At 33.6% G+C, this 12,284-nt stretch overlaps 1 protein-coding gene across 1 annotated transcript in view; it reads right to left on the reverse strand.

Moving 5' to 3' along the window:
* LOC130449812 (uncharacterized) overlaps nt 1-12,284 on the reverse strand; it is an 89,481-nt gene that overhangs the window by 17,095 nt on the left and 60,102 nt on the right. The window contains exon 2 of the mRNA XM_056787832.1: nt 9,987-10,149. Coding sequence (XP_056643810.1) covers nt 9,987-10,133 — 147 coding nt within the window. The 5' untranslated portion in view covers nt 10,134-10,149. The remainder of the gene's footprint in view (nt 1-9,986; nt 10,150-12,284) is intronic.

Raw genomic sequence — 12,284 nt, forward strand, 5'->3', positions numbered from 1 at the left:
GGCATGCTGAAAATTTTTTAAAAAACGAAATTGAAATTTAAACTCTTGAGACCTATAATTCTAAAACGAGAAAAATCATTTTGGCTCATACAATACGTTCCCGAATTTTTGAACGTTAGTTCCGGAATATCCTTCTTATAATTCTCCCTATAAAACATTTTTTGTTAGTATAATTGTCCGTTCACTTTACATAAAGCCTTTGGCAGAAATTTTTATGCGGAACATCCTGTACGTATTTAAATAATCAATTATTTCTTGAGATATAAACGTATATTTTCTACACGGGTAAACAACATTTTAGATTCAGTTATTAATTTTATTGGTCATTATGCCCATCGACGGCGGTAAAAGTAAAAAAATAAGAAGTGTTTTTCTATAGCCTGCAAGGTTAGTTCTATAAAAATCTATCACCGTAAATTTTATCTATATTTGGGTATGTATGTAATACATTCGATTATTAATAAAAGGTCGACTTCTGTTTTTGTCACACATTTTTATTCATTAAAAATAATATAACAATTATTTGGACCGAACCCTCCAAATCGATTAAAAGGATTGTACTCCGGAACTTGTTATAAATCATTTCGATAACGTATCTGAATGTGACGTTTGTTGAAACGAGGGTCCTTAAAAACTAATAAGGGTAATAATTCTGAGCCGGATCAATCAAAAACGTGTAATTTGAGTCAATTAAAAGACACGTCCTATTATAAACGCGACGCTAATGTATAACAAACCTTAGCGTAAGTTATAGACAGAGAGTTAAGTCCTGCAAATTCTCAATCTTTGGTGTGATAACAACAAATGCGTGATTCCATAGCCAAATTTTGGGAATGGGCTATCGAATATTGGATATAAAGCATCGAAACAGGAGATTAAGGACGATGAAGAACTTTAGGAGTCAAAAATATAGTAGGAACCTTAAATTTGTACTCATAAAATCTGTTTTATGATCGAGTTTGATTGTATTAGGTTAGGTTAGGTTAGGTTAGAAATAGAGAAATAGCTGGGGAAGGAAAATATGGTGAGATACAAAGACTCAAATGATCTGGGCATATAATGAAAAGAAAACCAACTAAAATGTTCAAAAGAATAAGGTAAAATAAACCCCATTGTGGCCAAGGAGAAGAGGCAGGCCGAGAAGGACTTGGAGAAACGAAATAGAGGAAGACATAAGAGCTGGAACCGGTGAAACAGGTAAGTTCGAATCATATTTACAGACGTTTCAAATGAGTGTTTGTCCGGCGATACTCAAAATCACAATGACATTGACCTACAGCTTCTCGAGGTCTTAAGAAAAATTTATAAGCCCACAATTCTAGAGGAATTGTTAACAATTCATTGGGGAATCAATCAGTTCGAATGTAAAATGGAAAACCATGAGAAAAGATGGGATAAAATATGTAAAGAATTGTCACGAGTATCAGGTAAACAAAACTAAGCCAGATATAGAGATGCTGTAGTTAAACCATTCGACATAGACGCGTTGGGTCTATTTGTCGAAAGTAACAGTGGAAATCGTAACCCGAGTTCTGAACTGTCAATATCAAAAGAACACAAAGTGATTTAAACGATTTATTCTATTGTATAAAAGTTCAAGTTTTGATTGATCCATTAAATTTTGAGTGTGATCCAAATCACTGGGGAATATTCATTCACTCCTCAGAAACCAGACGAACGTGAAGAATACCGTACGATCCATATTTTATGACCATTTCTCTTCACAAGAGAATTCAGAAAGTAGAAACTTGAACTGCGATGTGTATGCATGTTTAATAGACTACGAGAACGCCATAGATCGAATGAAATGTGGAAAAATGATGGAGATACTTAAAGAAATAGGAATTAACACTAAGGAACTGAGAATAATTGGAAACCTCTACTGGAATCAATCCGCAAACTTTAGAATCGAAGAAGAGCACACAGAAAAAGTGAAATTTGTTGCATATTATCTCCATTCATTTTTAACTTGTATTCTGAGCGGATATTTCGTGAAGCCTTATATAAGACATGAAAAGGTATACTACCAAATGGTTACAGAATTTAACGACATCAGACATGCAGATAACATCGTTTTATTAGCTAACAGAAGTTCCTTCAGTGCTAGTTGCTTATTGTTCTGATATAAAAGATACTTACGGAAATATGAGATTTCTTCTTGGCAAAATTGCTCGGGAAAATTTTGGCAATTTCAAAGTTATTGAACTTTTGATTGGACTACAGCCTGGTTACACAAAATATTGATGTTTCATCGGCGAATGGGATAATAGAAATAACACTAAACAGAGAAAGTGTGGTCCAGGAGTCAATAATTCACTCCAAGCTATAGAAATGCTAAACATGATCCTTTAGTGAACTCTGACCATCGTTGAACACATAGTTCGGTCTAAGAAAAAAATTTGTAAAGATGGCAGTGGATTTGTATATCTGAATGAGAAATTTCAGGGTGTAATATTTCTTTATGCTGGACACTCATCTGAGTTTATTTTGGGGTGCTACAAATTCTCTTGATGGAAAAGAGCTATCAAAGGAAAGTTAGTCCAGGAATGGTGGCAGATTGTTTTTGGAGGCTTCCAAAAGCCAAATATTCACGAAAATCATAAGTAAAATTTTATATATGGAGCAATGATGTCTCTAAATGTAGCTAAAGTTTGTACTTTTTAACAAAATATGTTTTAATGTCGCTTGACGTGCCAATTTTTTCCATTGTTGGGATTATGGATTTGGTAACGGTGTATTTATGAAAATAAAAAACTAAATGCGTTATCAATTGGATAATTATTTCTATTAGAGTTTCGGAGGAATGTTCTAACAATGTAAAGGATCGGAGAGAATCAACTACCTACTATCTAAACTTTGTCCATATAAAACTTGATTATGTGATTTTCTGGTAGAAAAACGGCAACATTGGGAATTTAGGAGGATTCCCGTCTGTGTACTAGGAAAATTAATATTTCATAAAATTTCTTAACGTTAAGAGCGATCTGTGGAGACGTACCATCATGTACAATAAACAATTAGGAAAAAAATAACAAATTTCCTTTTGTTAACATAACCACGTCGACTATGCAATAAATGCATGTTTCCCCAAGGCAATTTATACACTGACTTCAATTAGGGAAAGTGCTTTCTCATAATATAATCTGAGATCTACCAGCTATATGAAATAACCTTTCATGTTTCGTTTTAACATTTGCCAACTTCACGTATTGCATCAATGACATATATAAACGAAAATTATTACAGAAAAGAAGAGAGAGGGTAAAAGTGCAAACAAATCTTTTTTATTATTAATGAAACGTATTAACAATCACGATATTTGGAAGACGGTTGTACGATCCGATGTCATGGATCTATTCATGTCTGTCTATGATGTTATAAAACGCGGGGAGAAGCTCAATTGGGTGATGGTTTGATGTTTGATCTTCATCTCCTCCCCTTATTATGTGTAATTATTGTATTTTTAAGTGAAATGTTCATTTAGGACTGTACATTTATTAAACAAAACAATATTATCAGAAATTAGGGTGGTGCGTTATTTTTGACTACGAGTGTATATACTCTGTTTTCGATATTCCGCACAATCTTCTCAAGTAGTTCTACAGCCTCTATTGTTTTTTCTTGTCTATCTGTCTCTTGTCAACAGTCACATCCATACGTCAAGATGGATTGTCATTTTTATGTATAGTTTAATTTTTTCTGACCAAAGCAATAAGTTCAGAGTTTGCGTTGTTTTTTTTCCTTTGTTGCACTCTATTTCATATTTTATTGAATTGTCTACATTGTCTAACCCTAATTATTTGCAGTTCGAGGTCTACTTGTGTGCTTTCTACCGGTAGATATTCTGTTTTTGACATATTTTCCTAGCATATAATTTGCATCGTCCTCGTCGAAAGCTACGATGATATATTGAAAAATTCTTAGCCTACTATTGAACCAAACAAAATTTCAATGTCAAAATATTTTATTATTCAACACATTCTTCTCTTAATTGGATACATTTATTACAGCTAACCTGCAACGTCTTTAGATCTTTCTAAAAAAATGTTTCTTCTTGCTCTGCAAACCAGACCTCCACAGCTTTTAACACCTCCTCGTTGGAAGAAAATTTACGACCTTTAAACTTTTTTTTTAGTTGAGGAAAGAGATGATAGTCAAACGGTGCCGACTCTGGTGAATAAGGGGGGTGTTCAAGTAATTCCAACCCTAAATAATGAATTTTTTTCCATAGTAACATGAGATTTGTGTGCAGGGGTGTTGTCCTGCAAAAACAAAACACCTTTGGATAGCTTTCCGCGTCTTTTCTCTCTAATTTTTTCCCGTAGAGTGGTCAGTAATGTCGAATAGTAATCTCCAATTATTTTTCCACCCTTATTCAAAAAATTAATCATTATTACTTCATGGCAATCCCAAAAAACTGAAGCAAGAACTTTTCCAGCAGATTTTTGGACACGAAACTTCTTAGATCTTGGAGAACCAGAGTGTCGCCATTCCATCGATAATTGCTTTGTTTGTGGATCGTAGAAATGTACCCAAATCTCATCCATGGTAACAATTCGGTTTAAGAAGTCTACATCGTTTTCAAATCGAGCACAGATCGAACGCGATGCTTCTACTTTTGCACGCTTTTGGTCAACATTCAAACATTTGGGGATCCATTTTGCAGCAATTTTTCTCATGTCAAAATTGACGTGAACTATATGATGAACGCGTTCGTATGAAACATTCAGTGCTTCAGATCAGATCCATTTAGCCCAATTCGACGGTCTGATAAAATCATATTATGAACTGCATCGATATTTTCGAAAAATGACACAGAAACTGGCCTTCCCGATCGGTCATCATCTTCAATGGAAACTTTACCTCTTTTGAAGCCAGCAGTCCAATTTTTCACGATGGACATTGATCACCAAAAGTGTTAAGCATATCTTCGTAAATCTGCTTACCTCTTAACTTTTTTAAATACAGGTACTTGATGATGATTCGATCTTCCAATTTTTCGATTTCAAAAAGTTCGATGGACATCTTTTTTCTTTTAATTTATTGCGTAACTCTGGTGGTTTACTTTTTTGACGTCAAACTTTACACTGACACTTCTAATAAGTTATTGTTCGTTGCTATGGTAACGCAATATTTTGTTTACGTGTGGAACTGGTCTAGACTAACTAGATATCAATACATCCTCGTATAACAATTTGGTCGCCTTCAAAAAATAGAATTGTTAGGCGCTTATCCTATAATCACAATCCACACTCTCGAAATTTAAGTTATCCAACGGCTCAGAGTTTCCTGGATGTTTATCTTAAATAATGTTGTTGACGCTGTATCATTTGGAGGTTATACCTGATTTTCAGCTTCATTGACTGTACTTTTAACGAAAATTTGATAAAGCAGATTGATATCTCAGTATAAACATATATTTTTCAAATAGAAATTACGTAATCTAATTTAAACGCACCTGCTTTTGTTGTAACTGCAATAGATTTATCATAAATAATAAATTTAATTCTATTAAGGTGTATTACATTGGATAAATAGCTTTGGTACAACATTCTTCGGCCTACGCTTCCTGTGGTGATATATTTTTTCAACTCCGTGTATCATGAGCAACCTTTCGAAGTATTCGAGTGCAAGTAATATGCGTTTTGTACGTGGTTGTTATTTGTAACGTTCGCCAGGATTGTATATACGAGGTATGATTGAAGGCAGCAATAAATTAAAAGAAAAAAGATGTCCATCGAACTTTTTGAAATCGAAAAATTGGAGTATCGGGTCATCATCAAGTACCTGTATTTAAAAGAGTTAAGAGGTAAGCGGATTTACGAAGATATGATTAATACCCTTGGTGATCAATGTACTTCGTATGCGACCGTGAAAAATTGGACTGCAAGCTTCAAAAGAGGTAAATTTTCTATTGAAGATGATGACCGATCGGGAAGGCAAGTTTCTGCGTCAGTTCCCGAAAATATCGATGCAGTTCATGACATGTTTTTATCAGACCATAGAATTGGGCTATAACGGATAACTCAAGCACTGAATATTTCATACGAACGCGTTCATCACATAGTTCACGTCAATTTGGACATGAGAAAAATTTCTGCAAAATGGATCCCCAAATGTTTGAATGTTGACCAAAAGGGTGCAAAAGTAGAAGCATCGCGTTCGATCTGGGCTCGATTTGAAAACGATGTAGACTTCTTAAGCCGAATTGTTACCATGGATGAGACTTGAGTACATTTCTACGATCCAGAAACAAAGCAACAATCGATGGAATGGCGACACTCTGGTTCTTCAAGACCTAAAAAGTTTCGTGTCCAAAAATCTGCTGGAAAAGTACTTGCTTCAGTTTTTTGGGATTGCCATGGAGTGATCATGATTGATTTTTTGGATAAGGGTAGAACGATATCTGGAGATTATTATTCGACATTACTGAACATTCTACTGGAAAAAATTAAAGTGAAAAGACGCGGAAAGTTATCCAAAGGTGTTTTGTTTTTGCAGGACAACGCCCCAGCACACAAATCTCAGGTTGCCATGGAAAAAATTCGTTATTTAGGATTTGAATTACTAGAACACCCCCCTTATTCACCAGATTTGGCTCCGTCCGACTATCATCTCTTTCCTCAACTAAAAAAAAGTTTAAAAGGTCGTAAATTTTCTTCCAACGAGGAGGTAATAAAAGCTGTGGTGGTCTGGTTTTACAGAGCAAGAAGAAACATTTTTTTTAAAGGTCTAGAAACGTTGCAGATTCGCTGTAATAATTGTATCCAATTAAGAGGAGAATATTTTGAGTAATAAAATATTTTGACATTGAAATATTGTTTGGTTCTATAGTAGGATAAGAATTTTTCAACATATCCTCGTATATTTCATATCTCTTTTGTAGTTTTGTATATACATATTGGTGACATACTGGGTTCCCGAAATTTAAATTATTTAATATAATTTAATTTATCTTTTTGTTGTACTATTTGAATTTAAACAAATTGAATTTTTGGTTTATTTTCTTTTGAGGTTAAGTCTTGATCTACAGGACGCAAGCATTATTCGATATTTGCCAGACGTGGTATAACTGGTTGCAGAATTATGTTGATTGTAAAAGCCCTTGGAAGGTTCGAGAAACACCTAATTAACTGTTGACGAATTAAGTTAATTCGTGCAGTGTATTTCTGTAGATTTTGCGGATATTGATTTTTGTTTCTTCAGTCCGTTGAAAGGTTGTTTTGATGAGTGATTTATTAGCTGGTGTTTTTGAATTGAGCTATTTTTACACCTGGCTAGATTGTCATTATGACGTGTGAGCCGATTTTGCTCAAAAGATTTTTGAAAAGTGGGATTTTGCCGGCCTAAAGGAGCCTTCCGCCGATTTCAAAAATTGTTAATTGACTTCTAATAAGAAGTAGATATGCTTCATCAGAAGCATATTTGCTTCATCAGAAAAGAAGGGACCTAGTTTTGGATATAGAACCTTTATTGGGGATCACCGACCTTTATTGGCGTTTAAAACTTTAATTTGGAACTAACATCAAACCTCAACTCTTGGAACCACCTAGTCCAGGACAACTAACCGAATGAACCTCTTCTTAACCGGATATGGTCCTAATAAGTAGGGGACTCTTATGTTTTGTTAAAGGTCAGATCAACTCATATTAATTTTTTTTGTCGTAAAGTTTACTTCGTTATTTTCTTTTATACTTCATAATAATTTAAAAATTTTATTTTTTTCTCACCATAATCTCTATTTGAAATAAACAATAACACATTTTGCAAATGTATTAAACTAATTTAAATTTATATCGTCCACTCATATGTTTAGCGGGTAGTTTTTTTTATAATTTCAAATACAACTAGTGTATACTTATTAATAAATTGAAACATTTTGTTTTAAATATCAAAATAATAATAATAATAATTGTTAATTTCTTGGTCAAGATTGGTTGTAATCTTTAATTTTTTTTTAATACAAATCATTGTGCTTTGTCTTAACGATTAGTTTTATTCCTAAAAATATCACTTCCTATTTCTTTACCTTTGTCCGTTTAGGTTACTAAATTGAGTGGCGCCCCATTTGAGAACTTGAAAACAAAATGTGACCTTTTAGTTTTTTGATATATTTTTATAAAAAGTAAAAAAAACTATGATTTTCGTGAATTTTTGGTTTCTGGTAACTTCCAGTAATCTTCTAGCATTCCCTGACTTTTTTTACCTTTATAGCACTTTTCTATTAAGGAAATGTCCTGATAAAATCTTTAGCTTTGTTCATCATTCACAGCACACAAAGAAATCCAGATAAGTACGCAGGATATTTATGTTTTTGAAGGCATATACAGGACCCTTCACGACGAGCTCAATCGATATGTATATGGAAAAGTTCTGGGACTAGTGTTCTGAAAATTTGCTTGTATGGGTTTTCCGAAATGCTCATTTCAGCTAAAATAATTTCAGTTTTCTGAAACTTCCGGTTATACCGAAAGTGGACCCAAACTTCGTTATTTTAAACCGAATGCTATAGTTTTTATTAGATTTTTGAAATCTACGCGAAATTTCAATATAACTTTATATAAGGCATATTATGCCTAAAGTCAACCATTTTTTAACTATTTCACATTTTCGAAATTTTTGTACACATGCAGCCCTCCACTAAAAAAATTATATTTCTAAGTTTAAGTAGGTCAGGTCTAATATTTTTGGGATTTTGACAAATAACATTTACAGCTTTTAAAATCTGTGAAAACCTAGACAAAAAATTATATAGGGTGTTCAGAAAATGGTGCCGAATTTCGCTATCTAAAAAACTTTTTTTTCAAATGGCAACCTCCAATGGATTCTACGCTCATAAACTCATATATCTCAAATTAACGGTTTTTGTAGAAACTTGAAAAAACTGAAATCTTCATGGTTCGTACATTTTTATGACAAAAATTTGAATTGTAATCTTACGATTTAAATTTGAGGGTGAATTTTACTTCGGAGCCCCACCACACGGTAGAGCGCTTGTAAATAACTTTTTGCAGACTCATTTTTAGGACCGATGAATAGCACACGATGGACCGCAGCAATGACCTCCCCGTCACAGGATATAACCCCATTAGATTTTTTTCTTTGGGGTCGTATAAAAGATATCGTGTATGCTTCGTCGCTAACTACAAAAAAATACTGCCAGGAAAGAGTTCAGAATGCATTTCGAAATTTCCCCGCAAAAAATTGGAAACGCCACTCTGCACGGGGTTTTAAAAAGAATCCATAAATGTTTGGAAGTTGGGGGCAACCATTTCGAAAATTTAATTTAGTTTAGTTTATGGCAACATTCACAAAACATTTCCAGGCGTACTAAAACTCACTTTATACCAATAAATGCGGTTCTTTTGAAGTTGACGATTTCTCTCACCCTTGAAATACCTTATCAGGTTGACTAAAAACAAATTCCGAACTAGAAACAGATTAATAACTTTCTGCTTGATTTGGAGGCTTTGGCAAAATCAGTTTGACACTATATAGGAATGGTCTATTGGTCGATGTCAAATTTGGGTATTGGACACTGTATTTGGACTTGGTTGTGACGCCTTTTGTTTGAATCAAACAAAATTTACGATCACTTACATGACCTTTTGGTTCCTTCCAAATGATTGGTATACCAAAAGGCATATGTCTAGATTCTTGTTTGGCCCAACCTAATAGGAGTCTTATGAACCTTACACAACATTTATCTGGAGCCAAGGATTTAATTTATGTCTAAATAGCAGTTTTCGATTAATATAATTAAGTTAATTCTTCACCCACATAACAAAAAAACTCCGGATAATTAGATGAGAAAAGAAACTGTCATAAAAAACTGGATTAGATTGAAGCAAAATAATAAATCATCACAAATTTCGTCCCTGTTTACCACTGGGTGCAGTGAAATCTATCTGAAACATCTTCACAATAGTTTTCTTCTGTTTCTATACAACATGCTGTAAGGAAAACTTGTAGAAAATAGTTCTTACCTGAAATAATAAATAACCGTTTTCGTACATCCAAAAATCTCCAGGATCACCTCTGCATCCTTCCTTCCTCATAACAATCGCAAGGACTCGTTTAAGTTTTATACGGCAGTTACAATCGCCATCTAACCCGTTTCTGTTCGTGTTCATCTTCAGGTTATCAATCCTGTATAATAGAAAAACATACAGTGTTGAATTAGTAAATTAGAGAAACAGATACAAATGTTTTAATACGATTTTCTTTCGAAACGTCAAACTGGTTGACTTGGACAAAAATAATTCTTTTCTTAGAACTGATTATAGTGTTGACTAAAATATGAAACCATTTTTCCTCTGTCAGCTTTACTTTTATTAGAAATACTAAAAAAAATTGAATCTCTTCTCGAGAAGACGTGATTATATGAATTTAAAAACTGCAACGCTAGAATTAAATAATTGGATTCACCAACATACTTTTCAAAAACAATTTATTTAGCAAACTGAGGATTTAATAATTTATGATTCATTACAGTCACATTAATAATCTTATACATATATTAAAAAAATTGATGATTTCCATTCCGATTCCGTTCAGGCGTTCTACTCAACCGATTATCTTAATTTTTTTTTTAATGAAAGGTATTGATGCACAGATCAGCCATCAACCATCGGATTTCATCTAATTTTCACCATTCTCAAGTTATACTCAAATGCGATTTCTCCCTGTACATTACTTATGGGAGTTTTTCACATACACACGTTCTATCCTCAATATCTCAGGTTCTATTCAACATAGAGACTTCGTTTTGGTTGAAGAATACTTGCTGAAATATCCTCTTTCTTTTGAGTTTTTGAACACTCAAATCGGTTGAGTTGAAGAGAAGCTAGGCGCGGACATTCAATGTGGAGTTATGGATTTTTGTAGGTTTTTGGCAATTTTTCTACATTCAAAGATCTATATCTCAGGTTCTAATATAGCTACAGAGTTCGTTTTGGATTAAAAACACTTACTGAAACACCTTCTTTCTTTTGAGTTTTTGAACACTCAAATCGGTTGAGTTGAAGAGAAGCTAGGCGCGGACATTCAATGTGGAGTTATGGATTTTTATAGGTTTTTGGCAATTTTTCTACATTCAAAGATCTATATCTCAGGTTCTAATATAGCTACAGAGTTCGTTTTGGATTAAAAACACTTGCTGAAACACCTTCTTTCTTTTGAGTTTTTGAACACTTGAATCAGTTATGTTGGAGAGGGGCTAGGCGCGGACATTCAATGTGGAGTTATGGATTTTTGTAGGTTTTTGGCAATTTTTCTACATTCAAAGATCTATATCTCAGGTTCTAATATAGCTACAGAGTTCGTTTTGGATTAAAAACACTTGCTGAAACACCTTCTTTCTTTTGAGTTTTTGAACACTTGAATCAGTTATGTTGGAGAGGGGCTAGGCGCGGACATTCAATGTGGAGTTATGGATTTTTGTAGGTTTTTGGCAATTTTTCTACATTCAAAGATCTATATCTCAGGTTCTAATATAGATACAGAGTTCGTTCTTTTCTGTTATAAAGCCAAATTTGGATGAAACGTGGGTCTGAAAAGGGTTCTCCAAAGAAGGCTCCATCTGCAGGTAAGGTCATGACCTCGATTTTTTGGCATACACGTGGGATGATGTTCATTGTTACCTCATGCACCCTATTCACCAGATTCAGTCCCCTCGAAATATTTTCTCTTCCCAGACTCGGAGGTAAAAGATTTTTCAAAAATGAAGAGGTGAGTGGGCTATTTTGAGGAACTTGACGATTCTTATCATAAAAGTTATTGAACATCGTTGGAAAAAGTGTATAGAACTAAAAGGAGATTATTTTGAAAAATAAATATATTTTTTTCCAAAATTTTTGTGTTTTCTTTGTTGTGCCAGTTACTTCTGTGTTGAAAATGACTTAGTTCGACAAGGAAATGTCCACCAACACCTCGGAATCTATACTTGAAATATTTTCTGATTTTTTAACAGAGAAATTGCGTTTTAAAAATGTTCCAGATTTCCCCTAACAGTGATTATTATATTTGTGAAAGTGCGACCTTATCAGAACGGTATTTCCTTTATTATCTATCTCAAGATTAGATCGAGTCTCTATTAAAGAATATTTACCGTTGTACAATGGATATTCTTTCTTTTAAACGGCTATTCTTTACATACTCAGTAACATACTCAGATATTTACGTTCACATGATCATTTTTTTATACATTTTTCATACGATTCATTACAAAAAAAACTTGTTTCTTATTTTCCAAAAAAGTAAATCCATACATTTAGTCCAAAGAT

Source organism: Diorhabda sublineata, chromosome 10 (genome assembly GCF_026230105.1).
Source record: "Diorhabda sublineata isolate icDioSubl1.1 chromosome 10, icDioSubl1.1, whole genome shotgun sequence".
Lineage (NCBI taxonomy): Eukaryota > Metazoa > Arthropoda > Insecta > Coleoptera > Chrysomelidae > Diorhabda > Diorhabda sublineata.